This window comes from Cetorhinus maximus, chromosome 8, assembly GCF_964194155.1.
Source record: "Cetorhinus maximus chromosome 8, sCetMax3.hap1.1, whole genome shotgun sequence".
NCBI lineage: Eukaryota > Metazoa > Chordata > Chondrichthyes > Lamniformes > Cetorhinidae > Cetorhinus > Cetorhinus maximus.
Genome location: NC_135886.1, coordinates 23758725 through 23781125, shown reverse-complemented (window position 1 = coordinate 23781125; position 22401 = coordinate 23758725). Strand labels below are relative to the sequence as shown.

At 44.4% G+C, this 22401-nt stretch overlaps 1 protein-coding gene across 1 annotated transcript in view; it reads right to left on the bottom strand.

Annotated features, from left to right (window-relative positions):
- The window catches only part of celsr2 (cadherin, EGF LAG seven-pass G-type receptor 2), a 328955-nt gene extending 307924 nt beyond the window's left edge, over nt 1-21031 (bottom strand). Inside the window, exon 1 of the mRNA XM_078547792.1 lies at nt 17392-21031. Coding sequence (XP_078403918.1) covers nt 17392-21031 — 3640 coding nt within the window. The remainder of the gene's footprint in view (nt 1-17391) is intronic.
- Between the last annotated feature and the right edge of the window lie 1370 nt (nt 21032-22401).

Sequence of the window (22401 nt, the reverse complement as noted above, 5' to 3'; positions counted from 1 at the left end):
ACCATAATATACTCAAAGCTTATATTCACACTCAAAAAAAATGACAACACAGCATTAAGTCTCCATCTTTAGGAAAGAAGAGGTGAACAGGAAGAAAGCCACAGGAGTAAGTGGACAATTCTTAGATTTTTTGCACGTTACTAAAAGTATCATGATGCATGTAAGAGGAAAAATACAGTAAAACAACATGAATGGACAACAGATTTTATCAGAAAATCAGACAGGATATTCTTCCACTCCATTCCTTCACAACTGCCTGATAACAACCAAAAATCAATAAACTCATTAGGAAATAGTACAAATCAATATTTCTGTGCAAGTGGTTAGTGTCTTTGCCGTCAAAAGATTTAATCTGAAATTCATATTATACAAGGGCAATGCAGGAGGAACAAATAGCCATTTGTACACCTCCCACTGCCAATATTTCTTATCAATTTAAGTGGCTGGATATTTTATTCTAAAACTGACTGTAAAAAATTATGCCTTTTCCAATTCTTGCCCCGATAACAATGGGTTGGTTTCCAATGCTCAAAGCATTCAAGCCCTGATCTCTGTCCACCATTAGACAGACATGTTACTGACTGGATCACTGCAATGACAGTTCAGCCATTTTTGAAAGAATGCTGAACAAGCGATGTATTTGCAGAAAAAAGATATCCATGTCATGTGCACAGCAATTTTTGGAAGAATTAATAAGCCTGAAGCAAACACAATTAATTTTCAGGTCAGAAATGGAGTCAAAGCAATCTGAATTCTGGGAGACATCCCCGAGCTCTGCTAAAGTAGCTGATTTCAAGCAGGACGTCAACTGTCTTCAGCTCTCTTGTAAAGGGTGAAAGGGGGAAAAAATCATCCTAATCCCTATCCAGTGTCTCTTGCTGAAATGTGCAGATGTGCACAGGATCAGGCCCCAAAGGTGTCACCGCTGGGCCCACACATCAAGAATACCCACATGGCTATGATAGCAGGTGGCATCAGGTATCCATTAAATCCTACATCAACATGAAGCAATGTCTTCCTTCAGGAGAGATGGAAGAAAAGGTTCCTGAATGAACCAGTAGCATAAACAGAGTTTCAACACAACAGAAGTTCCTGTCCCAAGGCAAAGGCAAGAAAGGCAAGAGCTATATCAGTCTTATGTTCGAAGACAGCTAATCCAATTAATGTCAAAACATATGGTAGGTACCAAGCGAGGGAACTCTCTGATGATTGTGCACCCAACAAACACTTCTATCCACAGTGCATCACAGCTGGAACTAATCCCTTCCAAATACTTAATTAATATAAACTACATGTGGGATTTGATTGGGTTTAAAAAAAAGCTTTGCATTTTATCGCACACTATCTTCACAGTACTCTGTGTTAGGAGATAAAGCAGGAAAATAAATACATATCTAACACAGCAGTTTGTATCCATTATACAGCCAAGCTGAGTAATTTGTTTTCTGTTATTTTTGAGAAGTATGACATTATTCTGAGGGCCAAAAGTATTGAATTGTTTCAGAAACTACCATATTTAGAATGATAATCACCCAACATCGCTCAGACTCCAGTAGCAACATTGATGGTGTTCTCAAGCACTGGCCCAACTGAGTTTGCAGGGTCAGCGGGAGGGTATCTTATTAGCACAGGACAGGTTGAAGTGCTATTTTATGGCATTTCTCAGGCCCATATGCCTCATTTCCATGAAATCCCAAGTTTATTTGATTGTTGCCCAGAACCCCCATCCCCCAACTCTGGCTGTTTTCCAATCAACTAAGAAAAAAAAGAAAGGCTTGCATTTATATAGTGCCTTTCATGATCACCAAAAGTCTCAAAGCACTTTACAGCCAATGGAGTGTAGTCTCCTGAATAAGAGGGCCAATCTGGCAAAAAAAAAGTTTGCATTTTATTTTTTTTAATTCCTTTGGGCCATTTGTCTGGCCTGGAGCACACTGGTGGGACCCACATAAACCCTTGAGAGGCTGGTACACCTTACCTCACTGAGTATAACAACTCTTGCTGTAATATCAGGTTAGTTTGCAGGTTTAGGAGCAGGAACTCTACACCTCTGGCCTCATCCTATGTCATTTGCCTTGTATGAAGTGAAAGGACGTTCTTTCCCTTTCATGGCATTAAGGAAACTCTAACTAACGAAACATATCAACATATGAAAATGATTGGCATAAAAGGCTATTTGGTCCTTCGAACCTAAAAAATCATGATTAAACAATCTCTATCCACCAGCATCCATATAATACCCTAATAGAGGCAAAAGAAACAAATGCAAACCTAACTAGAGAAAACAAATCTGGAAATTTCTTCTCTGACCCACATAGGCAACTAATACTAATCCATGAAGTCACATTGACCTTGTTTATATTACCTGGTATCTCATCTACTTAGATGAGACATGATCTCTGTTCCACTATTTCTCTCGTGTTACTTCTGTCTTGGACTGAAGATATACAGGGAGACAGGCAGAAGCCCAGAAAAATTTCCAGTCCAATGTTTAAAGTTTGTACCATTTACATGGTACAGATTTTTGACAGGCATTCAAAGGTTCACCAAACTAATTTCTGGGATGGAGTGACTGCCCTATGAGGAAATATTAATTAGACCTGTCCTTTATTCTCTGGAGTTTAGAAGAATGAAAGGTGATCTCATTCAAACATACAAAATTCTTATAGGGCTTGACAGGGTAGATGCAGGATGTTTCCCCTGGCTGGGTGGGGGAGGGGGGCAGGGTGGTGTATCTGGAACCAGGGGACACAGTCTCAGAATAAGGAGCAGGCCATTTAGAATTGAGATGAGGAGGAATCTCTTCACTCAGAGGGTGGTGAATCTTTGGATTCTCTGCCCCAGAGGACTGTAGAGGCTCAGTCGTTCAAGACTGAGATGAATAGATTTCTGCATATCAAAAACATCAAGGGATATGGGGAAAGTGCAGGAAAACAGTGTTGTAGTAGGTCAGCCATGATCTCATTGAATGGCGGAGCTGGCTCAAAGGGCTAAATGGCCTACTCCTGCTCCTATGTCTTATGTTCTTGTGATAGACAAGAGAGTCAAAGGTTATGGGGGGCAGACAGGACAGTGGAGTTGAGACCATTACCAGATCAGCCAGAGCAGCCTTGTAGGGCTGAATGGCCTACTCTTGCTCTTATATCCTATGTCCGTACATAGCTCATACTAAAAAAAATTAAAGTGGTGGCCTCATAATGTTAAATTTGTTCGGCATGGCAAATTCTGCAGCAGCTTAGCTTGAAATACCACTTATTAATGCCAAGTATTTGTGCATTTTCCTACCACTTCCTTTGCTCCTCCACCACCTCTTCATTTTTATTTTTGTATTTTCTCTCTTTTTCTTCCCCCAACTTTTACAAATGCATTCAGGGTCAGAGAAAACAAACAACAGTGAGGAGGAAAGCCCTCCTCTTGGCTCTATCCATGTAAAATGACCATTCTTCACCCGTGAACCTGGAGAACAAATGCTGCCAAGGTATTCAACCATAGTGAGCATTACAGCTAAGGTGTCCTAACCCAACATTCACACAACAGGAATCACTGGAGAGCGATCAGAAATGAGATACCCAACTAATGTTGCTTCACCCTATCTCAGTAGCATAGAAGTCAATTATAGGAGCAGTATTCCAATCTACTGGACATCAGCTGGCTTATCAAAGAGCAGCGACTGAACCTAGGATCTTCCTGAACAATTAAAATGTACACCGTAGTTAGACATTCCAGCATAAAATTTAAAAGCAAAAATAGTCAAAGCAGATTAGTCTCCTGGTGACATTTTAAGGTCACCAGGGCCATCAGTTATAACACTGCCAGACCCAAGTGACAGAACATATTTATCATATCATACTGGGCACAGCTGGCATTGTCCTGGGTCTTTCTCTAATCTCCAGTACTGTGTCAGGCCTATTGCCAAGCTTGTCTGATAAGCTGCACAATTTACATTGGCCTATCTCCAGAACAAGACCTCATTAACATAAAGCAGCTTATATCCCACTGAGCAATTCTCCTGTGCTTTTTCAGTTAACATGATCGAAACATAGACTTGCCTTTACGTTTTAAATGCTATTAACATTTTACCCATTTACACACTTACATTAAAATGCATTAAGAGTTTAAGTTTGGTTATTAACTAAATACTGTAAATAGAAACTACTCGAATGCTTGATTAATAAATTTAATAATGTTGTGCCTTTGCCACTACTTCACATCTCAAGAACGCTTCCTATATTACAAGTGACTACACTTTAAAAGTACTTCATTGTCCGAAAGGCACTTTGGGATATGCTGAGACCATGAAATACAAGCCTTTTTTTTAAGTGCTAAATATAATTTTTAAATCTGATTTCTGTAATTGGTGAAAAATCTCTTTGCTGGGAAAAAATAAACCATTGGGGCAATGCCATATTTATTAATTCAGCTACTATTATTTTTGTTTTGTGTTAACTTCAACATTATGCTAATAATTATCATTTTTTTTAAAGATGCATTTGCATTGCAAAGTTTGGTACGACAAAGCAATTACTGACAAGCACCAGAAATACATCTGGGTTTCCCTTGGAGCTTTGAAAAATTATCCACCCCCTTTCAGGTCTGAAATTTCAGCTTCAAAACTATATTGTAGCTCACTCTTATGTCAACCCCATCCAAAACTGTTCTTTCCTCACCATTCAAAATTATGACTCTAGCTTTGAAAGCTTAGGCACTACAACTTCTTATATTTCTTATAAAGCCCAACTAGCTTTAGTTCCCTTGATCTTAATTTTCACAGTGAAATGATTTGCATTTTCTGAACTCAATGAAAACAGGAGGCATTTACTTGCTTTTCTTTATTCATGTCTTCTCAAGCCTCCCTAAAACATCAAAATCCTCAATGAGCTAAGTGTTCTGCTCCCATACCTCAGCAAATGACTATCTGAAATTGACTGTGAGAACGGGATAGGTCACTACATCCGGTTTCCTTCCATTCCTATGGAGGAGCACCTAACTTCAATCTATAATATCTTCCACAAGGTGACCAAGACTTATAGTTTAATATTGGATAAAATGCCAGGCTAGAATTGTCATTCTACCTCTCTATAACATACCAGGTTACAGCACCACTGCACTTTGCTATCATAAAGTAAAAATATGTTTGCTCCACATTGGTATATGTTGACAAATGACATCTGTAAAACAGTGAGTGGGACAAGAATTTAAAGTTACCATCCTCCACTTGCAGAGGTTCCTGATATCAGCCTTTCTGCCATGGGTCTGCCAAGCACTTCTCTATATAAGTAAAGAGAAAAAAGTCCGACGGAAAGTCACTGCTGTCATGTACCTTATAAGAACCAAAGGAGTTTTAAAGGAAATCAAGAAACTTTCCTGACTAGGATAGCATGTGATGTTACCCCCAGACTCGACTATTCCAATGGTCTTCTGGTTGACTGCTAACTTTGCATCTTTGTAAGCCTGAGCTGATCAAAAACTCTGCTGCCCGTATGATAACTCACACCAAGTCCCATACAACATTATGTTTGCTGAACTATAGTGGCTCCCTGTCCATCAATGTTTCAATTTTTAAAATTCTCATCCTTGCTTTTAATTGCTTCTATGGCCTCACCTCTCCCGATCTTTATAAACTCCTCTGCCCCTACAATCCTCAGGAATCACTATGCTCCTTCCATTCTGGCCTCCTGCACATCCCTGATATTCTTCACTCCATCATTCCTGGCTGTGTCTTCAGTTGTCTAAACCCCAAGCTCTGGAACTTCCTCTCTAAACCTCTCTGCTTCTTTCTCCTCCTTTACCAAACTCCTTGAAACCTACCTTTTTAGCCTGTCTTCTGGTCACCTGTCCTAATATTTCCTAATGTGGTTCGGTCCTAAATTTTGTTAGATAAGAACTTCTGTAAAGCACTCTTGGATGTTTTACAATGTTAAAGGTGCTTCATTAATACAAATTTTTGTTGAGGGAAGGGATTAGAACAGTAAAATATTTTAAACAAATGAGTCTCAAATAAACAATCATTAACTGTAATGCTGAGTTCCTGGGCTTCCATTCAAAGTGTCTCTGTTCTATAAACAAGCTAATTGCAAATGGCTGTCCTTGCAAATAAAAATGCCAAATTTAATTCCTGGCAGGAGCAGAGACCCCATTTCTCATGAGCTACCACTGGATCTACTAGGTCAATTGTATGATAACAGTTGGAAAAGTAAAATTAGAAACCAATGGTTCCTTTCTCCCTAAATAAGCACAACAATGCAAAAATATCTTGAAACTAATTGTGATGCCAAGTTAGCAACCCGCCCTCCTATTCTTGCTTTTCTGTGACCAACTCAGAAACTGAACAGGATCTAGCTTTAGGCTACGTATTGAAATTTTTTCCGACAAAGATTGGTCAGAATGTGGAACTCAGTAACACGGAGTGGCTGAAGTGACATTTAAGGGGAAGCTAGACAAACACTTGAGGGAGAAGGAAATGAATGGTCACGATGGTAGTTTACTGAAGGAAAGATGGGAGGAGGCTGATGTGGACTTTAAACACCAACATGGACTGGTTGGCCAAATAGCCAGTTTCTGTGCCATATATCCTATGTAATGTAATCCTATACTGATGTTCTAAACAATATTATACTAGGAATGGTGTGAAAGGATTTAGTTTCCTTTACCACCAATACGATCACTTGCCGTTAAATACAACAGGGCCAGTTCTCCATTGTGCTTCCATTTATCCCAACAGGATAAGATAAATGGAAAAACAAACAGGACACTGAAAATAAAATTTAACAGCTGAAAAATGAGGAACATGCTTTGTTAATCTAAACACAAAAATGCATCTGGATTTGACAAACTGATAAGTCTGTTCCCTAACGTCCCTGTTTCTGCACATGAATGCAGCCACTGAAAGTTGCTCATTACTCAGCTTCTGACTTCAGCCTTCATCATCAACTTGATAAAGTGAGTTCATCTTGTTAGCTGTAATCAGCAGAATAGAGGACTACAAAATGGCATTCATACTCTTGCACAAAGAGAAAACTGACAATTACTGCCAATCGCACTGAAATAAGGCATCATTGATCTGTCTGCAGTGACTCATCTGCCAAATCTGTAATCAGCATGCCTACCCTATGAAAAAAGAGCGACAGCAGACAAGCGTCCCTTTGTGCCAATGATACCCCCAGCAGGTGCTTGAGGTAAGAGGCAAACTGTTTTTCAGTTGAAAGGACCTTCACACAGCTGCTGCCAAAACCAGACACAGTTTGGATAAAGCTGTTATCTCCCAGGTTCGCAGCTAATTATGGGACTATTTCTTAACAATACTTGCATCAGAAAATCAAAACTATTAAATTACAATAGAGAATAAATACAAGTAATAGGCATTATAATCTAAAATAGTGTTAAGACACATTTGAAATTCAACAGTATTGTTAGTCAAAGTTAAAAAAGGGCCTACATGGACATTCTGCTCCCCCCGCCCTTCCTCCCCCACCCACCACTTAACATTAAGTTTTAAGTGTGCCTTTAGACCAAAATAAACTATCATGCTCAGATCAAAAACTTTGGAGAAAAGTAGTTAAGCGTAATAGATACAGAGTTACAAAATACTCTGAATAGAAATAAATCACCCATTAATTTAAAGTTAGACCTCACAAACTCCTTCTTGAAAAACAGTGGATAAATATGGCACAACAACACAGTTATCATTTATACACTGTGGAGCCAAAGATTGTTTAACATGCCATGCATACGTTGTTTCAACTTTCTTCCATTTTCATTTGTTGCTCTCCTTATTTGTCCTTCAGATTTCTCTGATGCCTTTGTCAATGCCAACAGCCAGGGTACTAAGGTGTCACTGACCCAGGGAGCAGTTTTCTTCTCCATAAAATGGTGTGCTCCATCACTACAAAAAGTGTTCCACCCAATAATGTGACAGAAAGCAACAACAAGCATTTGGGAGGAAAACCCAAGTTTAAGTCATTAAGCTTTCTGGTCCTATGCACAGAAAGCTTTCTGGTCCCATTCTTCAAGCCATTCTTCAGCAAAATTTTTCAAATTATATTTTTGCTGTGAAATATTAGTTCAATAATTCATTTCAGTCCTAATTGTATAAAACATTTCCAAAAAGGATATGTTTTGTGCCTGGAAATAAAATATAATATTTTCCTGCACTTCTAGTAGTTCTTCTATATTTCTAAGAATCCTCTCTTGATAAAACCAGAAGGTATGTTTTACCTGGAGTATTTCTAGTTTAAAATAAAATTGCACACTATACATTTGGCTAAAATATTTAGCTAGGTCTCAATGGACCTTTTGCAGGTTATTTTGCGATACACAGAAAATAGTAAGTGAATTAAGTCAGGCACCAACTTCCTTACAAAGTCTAGCTCTCCATGTTTTCCACTGATTGGAATTGGGATATTTGGTACTTTATGCTGCTGATAAAATGAAAAGCTGTTTGTAAATTACTATGAACTTAGAATTGAATTCTTCAGAAGGATTTTTCATGTAGAAATAATTATGCTGTACTGTACTGACTTTACAATGAAAGTCCATTGAAATAATCAACTACAATGTAATTGTGCTTATATTCTGATAATTACGCATTGACACTAGCCCATTTGTCTGATAGATAATGTTAAACCTAGATGTTAAATCCAGTGGGAAAAGCCATATTTGCCTGGATATCCTTCACATCTGCATGATGCAGTTTTGGACAAAAGATAACTGATACATACTAAGGAATCAAGACTAAGTACAGGTAAAATGAGGTTAGGGGGAGCAAGGCTGAACTGGGTCAGGGTGCATCACCCAAACTGGGAGGAAGGCACAATTACAGTGTGACAAGCTTACACCTACACCAACTTATAATTGTGGACATAGGACTTTATAATGATAAAAGTTGAAAAGAAGCATGCAGTGACATCACAGTTTTAAGATATAGATAAATATCTTCTTGTTGACTGCATTGCATAACCAATCAATGACATGATCTGGCTCTATGACAGCTGATAAGATTCAATTGTAATGTATATCACATTTATCCATAGGATCTATTTTTGCAATTAAAAGTTCTAATAAGGATCCAATTCTTCACTCTTTTTAAAAAAAAAACTACAGCCGGCATTTTCCATGCCCACCAGTGTCGGGCATGTTCGGTGGCATGAGCAGACAATATGGCGCGATCGGCTTCACGATGGCATGGAACCAATTTGCAATCGTCCGCTCAGCCCGCCACGCTGCGTTTCCCGCCATCGGACGTCGGGAACCTCATTTTAATACATCTGCATATTATTATCATGCCTGCCCGCCAGAATCTCTCCCCCCACCACCCAGCTGGATCGTCCGCCCACATCAGCAGGAAAGCACACTGACGCTTTTCACAAAACATATAAAAGGCACTCGCTTGGCGGGGTGTATTTTAAGGGGAATTCGGAGGTGGGTGCACAGTAACGTTGGGCAGCACTCACCAGGGTTTCCTTTTGCACTTCAAGCTTGAGGCGTGTTGGGGGTGGGGCGGGGGTAAGGGCAGGCCTGCCACTGAGGTGACTTGTGGGATGGGGGGGGTGCAAGGGCAGCCCTGCAGTTGAGGCGCGTTGGGGGGTTGCAAGGGCAGCCCTGTGGTTGAGGTGACTTGGGGTGGGAAGGGGGCAAGGGCAGCTCTGTGGTTGAGGTGACTTGGGGTGGGAAGGGGGCAAGGGCAGCTCTGTGGTTGAGGTGACAGGAAGGAGGAGTAGGGGCAGCCCTGCAGTTCAGGTGGTAAGCAGGGGGTGCAGGGACAGCCCTGCGGTTGAGGTACATTGAGGGGTGGGGGTGAGAAGGGCAGCCCTGCAGTTGAGGTGACTTGGGGGGGTGGGGGGAAGCAAGGGTAGCCCTGCGGTTGAATGTAGCGCACAAACATTCAGGGTGGGGGTAGGGTGGATGAGGGAACTGGCCACGCTTTAAGGACACCCTGTATAAAGTGACCATTCCTCTGCAACTCAGACAGTTCAGACGCAGCCATTGATATGATTGGAGTCGGGCTTCTAGCTTATCTGCCCACTCAAGCAACGCAGAGGCATCAAGGTGTCACCAAGTGCTCCAGAGCTTTTCACCCCTTGGGCACAGACTGCAAAGTAATGAGTGTTTTAGTGGACTGCAGAACAGTTGGACGACTGCACACATTGTACAGTCTCCTTGCTAAAGCTGGCTATGGAGCAGTCACTGGTGGAGGCGCTCACAGCCTCTTGCAATGTCAGCATCCCGGTTTGGGCCAGTCTCCCCAAAGATTCAAGCTAACAGTGCAGCCTCGCAGTGCAGGTTAGGAGAATGCCTAAGCCTGAGCTGAGAGCACAGTGCAATCGGCAAAGCTGCCACCAATCGGTCAGTTGAAGAGGGGCAGAGGAGGTTGGGGTTTCAGGAAGCCATGCAACGCACTAATCTCTGGCCATCTAAGTGGTGGCAGCACTCTCCAGGAAGCATTAAGAGGCCTTCAGACTGAACCAGACAGGTTCTTAGTACACCCATGCTAACCCACTGTTTCTCTCTTTCTTCCTGCAGGAGGAGTACATCAGGATTATGGAGCCTGGTGACCTAGCCATACGCCTAGTTGCGTACAGGGAGCAAAGACGACGAAGGAGAGAGCGACTGAGGCACCTGGCTGCACAGAGGGAGGAGCAGCATCCTCAGGAAGAAGAGGCAGCTGGAGCTCCCGCACACACCGCCGAAGAGCCACAGCCTTCGCTGGACAGTGCTTAATGAATCCCAGGGTCCATAGACGCCACCTTTCATTCCTGCAGATGACTGAAAACCAGTGTCACCAAAGACTACACATGTCTAGGGAACAGGTCGGTCACATCTGCCACCTCCTGCAGGATTTGGTGCCACGGGGACATGGAGGGCATCCACTGCCAGTGGCCGTGAAAGTGACAGTTGCGCTCAATTTCTATGCCAGTGGCTCCTTTCAGGGCTCCACAGGTGACCTCTGTGGGATATCACAAGCCTCCAACCACAAATGCATCCATGAGGTCAGGATGCCATCTTCATGAGGGTACACAACTTTGTGCATTTCACCTGGGACCAGGAGAGCCAGGGTTCAAGAGCGATTGGATTTGCCCAGATCTCAGGTTTCCCACTAGTGCAGGGTGCAATCAAATGCACTGCAGCAGAGCAAAGATACAAAGGAGTTCATGCTGCAACTCGCAACTTGGTAGAGCAGGCCACCGGGATGCTGAGGTTCCAGTGCCTGCACTGGTCTGGTGGAGCCCTGCAATATAGTCCACAGAGGCTGTCACGCATCATCATTGTCTGCTGTGCCCCTTACAACCTGGCACTGCAAGGAGGAGACGAGCTGGCTGAAGAGGATATGAAGGAGCTGGAGGTCTCCTCGGAGGACGCCGACAGGGATGAGGATGAGGAGATCCTCGAAGGCAGCGATGACGGGGATAAGGCCTTTGCGTGGGCCAGGCGAGGCAGGTGCGTTCAGGAGGACCTCATAGCTGCTAGATTTATGGAGGATGATGACGACATGAAGTGCGGGAACCCCATAAATCCTCTCACTGCATCTGTGAATGCTTGACTCCAGCCTGGCTTATGGCAGCGCGCATAACCTCTGTGATAATGCTCCTGTCATTGAGACACAGTGGAGGCCCTAATAGTCGCTCGATTGCAGGAGGAGGATGATGATGACGTGCAGTGAGGACACTCCATAGATCATCACATAGCTTCTGAGAATATCTGACTCCTGTTTGGCTGAGGGCAGCTCGCTTGCGCTCTATATTCAGGGTCATATAGAGATGCAGCCATGAAACTTTAAAAGCATCTGATTCTTTGTCTGCTTTCAGCACCTGACCTCTTCAGGAGCACAGCATCACTGTCACAGACGCTGAAGAGATGGGGGCCAAACTCACCTTAAAGGTGCTGAGAGCACACAGAGAGAATGAGAGAACTCTGTGGTGCCTGCCCACTACATTCTGGCAGCAATGACAAGCACCATCGAGGTGCAGGAATCAGTAATGTGTCCAGGGAATGTGGGGCTGGACCACCACTTTAGTCTGAAGGCTGCACAAAGCACAGGGAAGGGGCCCTGGACTGAGACACCTACCTTTAACTTGTGCAGAAAAGTTTCACATCTGAGTGACACAAACATTGCTCATCAGAACAAGGAGCCATAGGCAGGGAGGCATTCTTGGGAGTTTATTGACAATGGTGAACAGTATGTACAAGTGATTAACACCAGTGCAAAGGCTGTACAACTGCATCTTCTTCACCACCTTTTTAGTTTCTTGAAAAGCCTTTCACTGTTGTTTTGTTTGCACTTCAGTCCCATGCTCCTGATCTATGGGCACCCGGTGAGGAGGGGGGCCTGGAGGGAGGAGGATCTCCTCATGAGCCTGCTCCTGGGCCTGGCCAAGTTGCTATGAACAGGTCCAGGCAGCGGGCGATCGAGGGGATTGTCCGACCCGAATGTCTGCCCCTCTTCCACGGTTGTGTTCGCGGCCGGGTATCCCTAGAGAGAGCACGCGGTGTCCACCAACACCGTCCAGGCCTTCCGTGCTCGGTGGGCACTGCCAGGACTGGGGTGTTTTATGGATCCCTTTATTCCCATTTTGATTTGATGTTGGTAAGTTTCCTTTGCATTTTGTCTTTTGTTTTTGCAGTTTCCCTATAAGGGGCTGCTTTTACTTTTTCCCTGATTTTGTTAATTTAGTTTAATTGCTTCGACTCAAAAGACTTACATCTTCTTAACTTTCCTAACCCTGCCACTACGTCTTAGTGCTCCCCGAACGTCAACAGTGGATATAGCCTGCTGACTGCTACGCCCTGTCTGTGATGACCTTGGCGGGCGGCCTCTGGAGGGCCAAGACCTACTGGGTCCTGGTCTGCTTTCAGGGTCCTCAGTCTGTGGAGCTGGAGCTGTTGGTGTCACAGGAAGAAGGGATTTGGATGGGCCGGACACACTAGAGTCACCTGGAAGGATAGCCCCGGGGGTCACACCTGCTGATCCTCCTCCCTTTTGGTGCCCAAGGGCCCCAGGCTGACTCCTTGAGGAGAGGGGGTAGCTGGAGTGAGATCGAGCTGCCCCGCACCCCTCTCGTGTGCACACTGTTGGAGGCCAACTATGGCACTAGTGATGGAGTTCAGACCGCACAGCAGTGCAGAAGCGATGCCCTGGACCAAGGTCTCCATGGCAGCTGCCACCCTACCAGTGTTGATCTTGGTACGTTGGCATGCCGGCGCTAACACCTCGGCCTGAAGGCGGACAGATTCCTCCATCGTGCCTTGCAATCTGAGGAGTGCAGCGGACATCCCTTCCTGATGTTCCCGAGCTTGCCTTTGCAGCTCCAGCAACTGTGACATGACCGAGTCCAGAGGCTCGCCATCTGACCCAGGCTCAGTGAATTTCTAGCGTCCAGCTGTCCGCTGAGTGCCGGACACTTGGGAAGTCACTTGCGCTGCCTGATGTGGATCAGACAGTGCGATGTGCTCACCTGATTGTGATCCCAAGGCTATTCCAAAGCTAGGTCCCACCGAGGTGTGTGTCTCTGCATTATGGCAGGTGCTGGTGAAGGGTGTGGGTGAGCGCTGTGATGAGACTTCAAGGAGGGTGCCTTCAGATTCCTCTGCAGAAGTTTCTTTGGGACTTGAATGGAGGCCCTGGGTCATGCACTCTGTTGGCTGTTTCCCAGATGTGCCTGCGGAAGCAAAGGGAGATAATTAGTGCATGGCCGTGGCCTGTGAAAGAGGACACATCACTCACAGCATGGCTGTCTGATGGATGTTGCACTGCAGGACCCTCACTTGGTAGAGCAGCGCCGACCTCACCGTCAATACAGGAACGGTCCTGGTCATCGCCGGTCAACTGGGTGGCTCTGTTTTCAAACTCCGTGAGGACCGTGATTTCTGGCAATCCTCCGCCAGTCTGCGGCCTCTCCCTCTTGTTTTGTGCCAGCCTGTCCTACATGAATAGAGATGGAGAGAGTGTAAGCAGGATGGCTGCCAGGCCAGATGATAAGTATGCCTGGCATGTGTGGTTGGTGAGTGGACCCATGAATGGGATGAGGTCAATGAAGGTGTGTGTGAGAGAGTGAATGATGATGTCCCTTGAGCTGGCAGTGAGTGAGATCCCTGTGAATGTGTGATGGGTTTGTGAGTGCGAGAGAAGAGTGACTTACCCTAACGAAACAGAGATCATTCATCCTCTTGGGGCACTAGGTGGTTGTCCTCTTTTGAAGGGCATTGGCGCTGACCACTGCCGCCACTGCATCCCAAGCCTCGTTGGTCACGCCACTGCCCACCCTGTGGCCAGAGCGGGGGGGTAGAGGACATTGCGGTGGGCCTCCATGGCATCCAAAAGGTGTTCCAGTGACGCGTCGCTAAACCTGGGGCCTGCAGTCTTTTTGTCTTTCATGGGCATCTTCCCTGCAGCAGTCGTGGGCTGGAAGCACTGAGATGTGCGTGTGGCTGGACTTTAAATATGGTGCTTGGTGTGCTGAAGCAGCGAGGTGATGGCGTGGCAGGTGAATGGGAGCCCGTCCGCCATGGAAACAGCGTGTTTCCTGGGAATGCATAAGTCATGCGGCAGGTTTGGGATGATATAGCGTGAAAAACCGCCATTGCGGCCAGCAGATAAAACATTCCCGCCCTCTACCACACTTCATGCAAATCTGGGACGATTCCACTCTATGTTTCTAAATGCTCAGATATATTCTCACTTGTGGATGGTCAACTGGTATCTGATAAGAGTCTAGTGATATACATGGCTGGTATTGCTCACTGCCGAGATTCTTTTCTGACCTAGAAATGATGCTAAGCCATGTTTATTATATAAATCTGCTTATCAAAATTAGCAGTGGATCATAGACAGCTCTGCTTATAAACATAATCTGCCAATCATCAAAGAATACAGCAGCAGGAATGTTTTTTTGGGACAATTTTCCATGCAGTGCATTAAATTGGTATCAAATATCCTCTTCTCAAGAAATGGGTTCCATGTTGGCTTATCTACAAGTGTAAAGACTTTAGAAGCATTACTCCTGTTGTCTCTGTTAATGAGCTTAAAAAACACTGGAGGACAAAGACCTTCTGTCAGCGAAGGCAGTGAAAACTTTCATTACAATAATCTGAATGGAGAAATTCAGAATTGTGGCGTTATTTTATTTTTTGAAGCTGCGTTTGCTCAGCATTTTGAGGGGGAAAAAATCAAGTATTGTAGCCTCTAAACAGAATGAAATTAATTGCAGCATATGCAAAGTTTTAATGGACGCTCACCATCTGTTTAATCACGTAAATAAGCGGGACTGTCAATCATTAAGGATGAAGTCACAGTGCATTATTTCTATTATGTGTTCAGTGACACTAAGTGCCAATACAGGATGAAACAACTAGTTACAATACCTTAGTGAATGATCATCAATGATTGCTAGACATGCAAGATCCCTGCTTGCAAACACAAACCCACCAGAACACAATCATCACAGACTTCAACTACAAACTTCAGGGGGATCATCTACACAGCAATGAAATTACAGAAATGCAGCATTGAATTGAGATATTGTGCATTATAATGTCAAATTGTGCTTTCCTTTTTCACTCTTTGCAATAATTTGGATTTACAGGTTACATCTACAGAATTCACAATTACCTGTTTTGATCAGGAGAAAGTGCAACACAATATCTCCTCATAACAAAAAATGTTGCATTTATATAATTACCCTCCATTTCAGAGGAAAGGCTTTAATGTGGGTAATAATCCATTAGTTATCAGAGAACAATAGAATTCCAACAGAAGCACATAAGCTTCTGAGTATGAGAGATAAATTAATGTATGGATTTTAATTTATCATTTTAAGTTTCTCTACCAAAAGCAAGCATCAGTCTCATGCTTGAGATAGTTTCATTCTTTAAGAAAAACAAAATCATTTGAAATAACAATTGATAACTGTCCATCTAAAAGTAATCTGAAAGTATGTCTTTGGCATGACAGTGCCAAGGTAATACAGTCTGTACAATCTTGTCACTCAGCTCATTTAGTATGTGTAACTACCAATATAGTTTACAATTTCACCAATACACATCTTGTGTGATATTCAGAATTCATCACCTCACAGTACTACCAGTGATTGACCTGTAATGAAGTAATTCACCAGAGCATCACACACTCCAAAAGATAATCTCCATACCAACTCCAGTTTAGAAGAACAAATCCTACAGTTGTATGAATTTTAAAAAAGTAAAGCTCAGGTGGTATTACTAAGAAAAGTTCACACACAGACACAAATACTTTACCAAGATCCAATTGACAGCACTCCACATGCAAGAGGCAGATGCATGAGTAACAACAAGAGGGTATTATTAGACAGAAATAAATAAAGTTGCAGTATTTTTGGTGAATGAATGATAAGGGTAAAGTGCTAAAATATGACAAATTGTATTCATTATATATTATATTAAATGTACTGTTAGTTAAAATCACAGATATATTGAGATATTAGTGAATCTATGCTCTAATGTCTAAACTGCAATGTATTATTTTAATAATATTCAACAGTTCAAAAATTTAAGTCCTGTACTTTATCACAATATTGTTCTTCTGTTGGTCCACCAAATACAATCAGTAAAGTCCATTTTAATGATCTCCCTAAGATCTTGTCCAAAGTAGTCTTTTTAATCTTTTGATCCCTACAAGCAAGTTTCCACTAATTTGCATCAACAGCAATGGGATCATTTTATCCAAGCAGCATCAAATCCGGCTCCACTCCAATGTTTGGTTTCATTTAAATCGAGGATTACTGCACAGTATGGAACTAATAGTGTAAAAATATATCTGTTCTATAGTATTCCTTTCTCGCCTTTCTCACCATAACTACAAACTTAAAACTAGACTTCAGTTCTGATCAGAACGACTCAGATTTCAATTACTTAACGAATCACATCGATAACAACAACAAAAAATGGAATTGTACAGACTTCCAGACAATGACTGCTGTCGGCAGAATGCAAAATGTAAGCCAAAACACGTTAAAAGAAATAAAACCTGTTGGAAAAACCTGTTGTGTTTCGAATAATGATTTAAGATGAGGGTACCATGTATACCATAATCTGTATTCTGCATGGTTCCCAAAACAGCCTCAACAAAAAGAGAAACTTTGAAAACAAGGTTGTTCAGCTTTCTGATTTGGTGTTTTAGAAACATGCAATTTTTTTAACACATTCAAATTGCATTTTGAAATTTGGAGCACTTTCGCCACAATGCAGGTTTTACTTGTTTTTAATCCGATCGAAAACAATAGGAATGCAAGAAGGTATCAAACACAGGATCAAAATGTTTGTTTTCTGACACTCTTTCACTCACTGTTTGTAATGGGAGTTTGCAAACATTTGTATTACAGTCCTGACCCAGGTTAAGCAAAGAAAAACTACAAGTCACCTTACCTGACACAGAAACTCTCATGGTTGCTTCAAGTGGCCTGTTGTTGTCCAGAGCATGACTCAAACTTAATTCCCCTGTGGTTTGATTGAGAATGACTAGATTTAATTCATTTCCATGGTCAAAGCTGTAATGAAGAGTATCAGAGATATCTGGGTCGTGAGCTGGAATTCTGCCAATTACCCCAGTAGGAAAACTGCTAGATTTATTAGTGACATAATTGTTGAAAATGATCTTAAAATTTTTCAGCACTGGGAAATTGTCGTTTTTATCCAATAGACGGATATGAACTGTTGCTCTGCTGACAAGAGGTGCTGATGTAGCTTGAACTACAATGACATATTCAGATTTAGCTTCGTAATCCAAATCCATCAGAGCTGTCAACTCTCCAGAAAAGATATCCAGCTGAAAAACTTCAGGAATATTCCCCTCCACAATTTGATACATGATTTGTGCATTTGTACCTTCATCTGGGTCTGTGGCAGTGATACGGGCCACCACTAATCCTATTGGACTGTTTTCATCCACAAAGATATCAAATTCATCCTTTTCAAAAACTGGAGGGTTGTCATTAACATCCAACACTGCAACTTGGACATCTATTGGAGTCCTCATTGCAGGAATACCTTTATCCACTGCAAAAGCCTTCAGGAAGTACATCTGAACATTCTCTCTATCGAGCCTGCGCAAGGTTCTAACTATACCAGATGTGGTCTCAATGATGAAGTCCCCATCTCCATCATCCCCACCTTGGAAAGTGTAAAACACTCTACCATTCAACCCTGAATCACGGTCAGTGGCGGATATCTGAAGCACACTTGTAAACGTAGGGACATCTTCATAAACTGACCCTTGATAATGGTCTCTTAGGAATTGAGGTGCATTGTCGTTTACGTCGTTCACTAGAATTTCAAGATATGTGGTGTCAGACTTTTGAGGAATTCCATTGTCTTTTGCAGTAATTGCCAAAGTGTACGATACTTGGTCTTCATAGTCAAGCTCCATTAGTGTCGTAACTGCACCCGAGTCAGGTTCAATTTTAAACTGAGGTATGCTATCTTCCATGAAATAAGTAATTCTGGCATTTTCACCAGTGTCTTCATCAGTTGCACTTATGATCACTACTGTTGTACCAACAGGTTTGTCTTCATTGATATTAACTGTATAATGGGAACTCTGAAATACTGGTCTGTGTGTATTTGCATCTGTAACATTAATTAACACCTGAACTGTGTCAAATCGTGTCCCATCACTGGCTGTTACAGTTAGGATGTACTGTCTCTCCAGTTTGTAATCCAGTGGCAAGGCCAAGGTTATCAGGCCACCTCCACTTTGGCTGGTTATTGAAAAGCGGTTTCGTGTATTACCACTGGAAATCTGATATGTAACGACACTGTTGACATCCCTGTCTATTGCAGATACAGTTACCACACTGGAGCCAACAGCTGCATCTTCATTCAGTCTTATCTGATATAATTTCTGGCTAAATTCGGGATTATTATCATTCACATCTAGTACAGTGATGCTGACGCTAGCGGAGGATGACATTGGAGGTGATCCCTGATCCCTTGCTTCAACAGCAAAATTGTAAAAATCTGTCGCCTCCCTATCTAATTCTGAACCAACCACAATCCAGCCAGTGTTGTTGTTGATGGAGAAGGGGAAATCTGCAGGTGTATTTATTAATCTGTATTCCAAACGGGAATTGTTCCCTGAATCAGCGTCTATTGCCTGTACATGAATAATTGAATAGCCTATTGGCACATTCTCCAAGACTGTTGACTGAAAAGGAGTGCTGACAAATATGGGTGCATTGTCATTCACATCAACCACTTGTACTGTCACTAACCCAGTGATGTTTGACAATGGGGGTCTTCCACCATCCTGTGCCCTGATTCTTAGTGTGTACTCTTTGTTCATCTCGTAGTCCAAATGGCTCACAACGTCAATGCTCCCACTTTGGGCATCTATGTAGAACTGCCCACGGGTATTGCCACTCATGATGCTGTAATGAACCAAGGCATTGTTACCCTTGTCTCTATCAGAAGCTGTGACCTGCAGAACCTGGGTATTGGGGGTAATGTCTTCCAGAACTTGGATCACGTACCGTTTCTCACTAAACTGAGGGGTATTGTCGTTGTCATCCTCCACCGTTATGTGCACAGTAGCAGTGGAGCTACGTGGACCAGGGTTTCTCCCTTGATCGTTAGCCTCCACAAATAACTGATAGGACTCCACAGTCTCCCTGTCCACTGGCCCTCTGGTCCTCAACACTCCAGACCTATGGTCAATCTCGAACACCGCGTTCTCCCCTCCACCGTTGAGAATCTGGTACAAGATGTTGGCATTAGGCGGGGCGTCCCCATCCGTTGCCCTCACGGTTAGCACCTCGTAGCCAATCTCCAAGTTCTCCCTCACACTCTCCTTGTACTCCTGCTGCTCGAACAGCGGGTCGTGGTCGTTGGTGTCGCTGACGGTGACTGTGAGGGTGGCCATGGCCGAGCGCCTGGGGAGGCCGTGATCGAGGGCGGTCACCCTGAACACATGGGTGTCCTTGGTCTCCCGGTCCAGGCTCTCGGCGGTGCTCACGACCCCGGTGTCTGGCTCGATGACGAACAGGCTGTTGGACCTGCTGTCGAACAGAGCGTCCATGGAGTACTCCACTCTGCCCGCCTCCCCCTCATCGGGGTCCACCGCCTTAACCGAGACCACCCTGGTCCCCGGCGGCTTGTTCTCTGCCACTGACACCTGGTAAATGGGGGGTTGGAACTGAGGACCGGTGTTGACGTTTCTCTTCTCCCGCCTTTTACTCCCGGCTCCCTCGACGCCCGGTGACAACTCCTGGGAACCACTTTCCCTTAAAGAGCCCAGGGCCAATTGTAGATTAATCCTGAAATCAGCCAAGGTGTCGCCTCGTCCCCTTCCGCCCCGGGCTCTGAAAGGTGAGCAGCCGCGACACCGGAGCTGCACCGGGATGGAAGCGGGCTGCTCCAGGCACACCCTGTCCGGGCTAAACAGCTGCCCGTCCCGGGACAGGGCCAAGCGGCTTGGGGCCAGCACCTGACAGCCCCGCGGCTCGCAGCTCCGCCGGGAAGCCGCCAGGAGCTGGCCGATGGCGAGCAGCGGCTCCCGGGCCGGGATGCAGACTGAAGTGGACTCCCGGTCGCCCTGTACGCCGCTTACAACCTCCAAATCACCGCCTCCGCCGCTGCCTCCGCCGCCGCTGCGCCCTGCCTTCCGCCGGTACTTGGTGAAGCAGTTGTGGCCGTGAACGTGGACATCCAGGCGCTGGATGGAGCTGGGATGGGGTCCGGGCTGGCCGGCTCCGGGGCACTGTCTGCTCAGGTGAATGCTGAATGGGTTGTTGTTGGGGAAGTGTCTGCAGTGCAGGCGCTGGGAGATCCGGACTGTCCCCGCAGCCCAGTCAATGTCCAAATATCTCCTGGTGAACCACGGTGCAGAGATCCACTGGATCACACAGGTCTCATCTGCAGCCAGATCCAGCACTAAAGTCCCTGGCTTTGAATGTTCAGAGAGGTGGACACTGAGGCACTCTAACAAAGGGGTGTTAAACAGTAAGCAGGTCACCAGAGTCCAGTTCAGTACAGTCACTTCCATTCTTGGCTCAGTGTAATGCTGTCCCATCTCCGCCGCTGCTCCATCAAACTTCCCCTCCTCTCTCTCTCTCTCTCTCTCCCTCGCCTTTATTTCAGCCGCCGCGTTTGCCCATTCTTGCCCCTTCTGGAAACTCTGTGGGCCGGCACATTGTCAGGCGGATCTCATCCCCATCCCCAACAGCAACACTCCCCGTTTGTGTGAAATGATCGCACAAAATGGCTCCGTCTGCGCCCTGCCGGGGGTTTCAATTAGCATAAACCTGCTCACACAAGGCGAATTCAACCCGGGGAGGGGGGTGGGGGGAGAGAGGACAGAACAAGGGCTTAAAAGGGCAATGCCCTTCCTACATGTTGTACTCTGGTCTGGTTAGGACCCCCTAGCATGGCCCCGGCAGGAGAATGCAAACTGAACGCATTTTTACAGGAAGTTGGCACCGGTTTATTGTAAGTCTTCGTCCCGAGTCTTGGGTTATGTTGCTCGCCAACACTTAACTGCAGCGCGTCACCTCCATTCAAACAACGGAGATCGATGTGCAGAGCTGGAAACTGGGGCTGGGTTCGCTCCTGAACAGGTTGTTCCGAAAGCTTTTTAAATGCACTTTTTTACAGCTATGCAAAAGGAGGTAACACACTTTGATTCCTCGACAATAGAGTCGGGACAGAGGAACGGATCAGCTCCTCTCCCCAGCGCGGTGTTAATATTAAATCCGATGCTTCCCAGAATGCTGGCTCAGTCGGAGTGAATTTAAAACAGTTTATTTTGTAATCTGTTGGATTGCATTGCCCTCGGGAAGAGTTGTTTTTTTTTTAAAAAAAAGTTAAATATTATTTGCTTAGATATTGTGAACTTTCTCAGCAATTTCTAATCGTTAAAAACAGTGAATTCGATACGAATCTCTTGTGTCCAACTGAACAGTGTGACAAAAGTGGGAAACATCACGAGCTGTTGGAATCTGTGAGCTAAATGGACCCTCAGCTCTTTTCTCTTTGTACTTATGATTAAGTCGGAATGTTTGAGATATTTTAAAAGGTGTACTGGAATACGATTTTCGCTGGACAAAAATCGCCAGTAGACACAACAGGCTGCCGAATTGCGGTCCAAGATTTATTTCGCCCTGCAGCTCTGGCTAGTTGTTGTGAACTAATGCCATTGTGAGACCGGGAGCCGAAGGTGTGACCACCTTTGTTTCAAATCCGCAGTGACAGATTGGCCGCGTTTTGTGACCGGTCCTCGCTTGTGCTTCCCACAGATAGGAGGGTAACGATTTACAGAGACGGGGGAGCTCCTGATGTACACGCCGGCACCTGCAAAAGGCCAGCACCATCTGCCGGAAACATGTGGTTAGAAACCAAGGAAAAGAAAACGAGGAGACCTGGAGATAAAGCTGGCGAAACAGG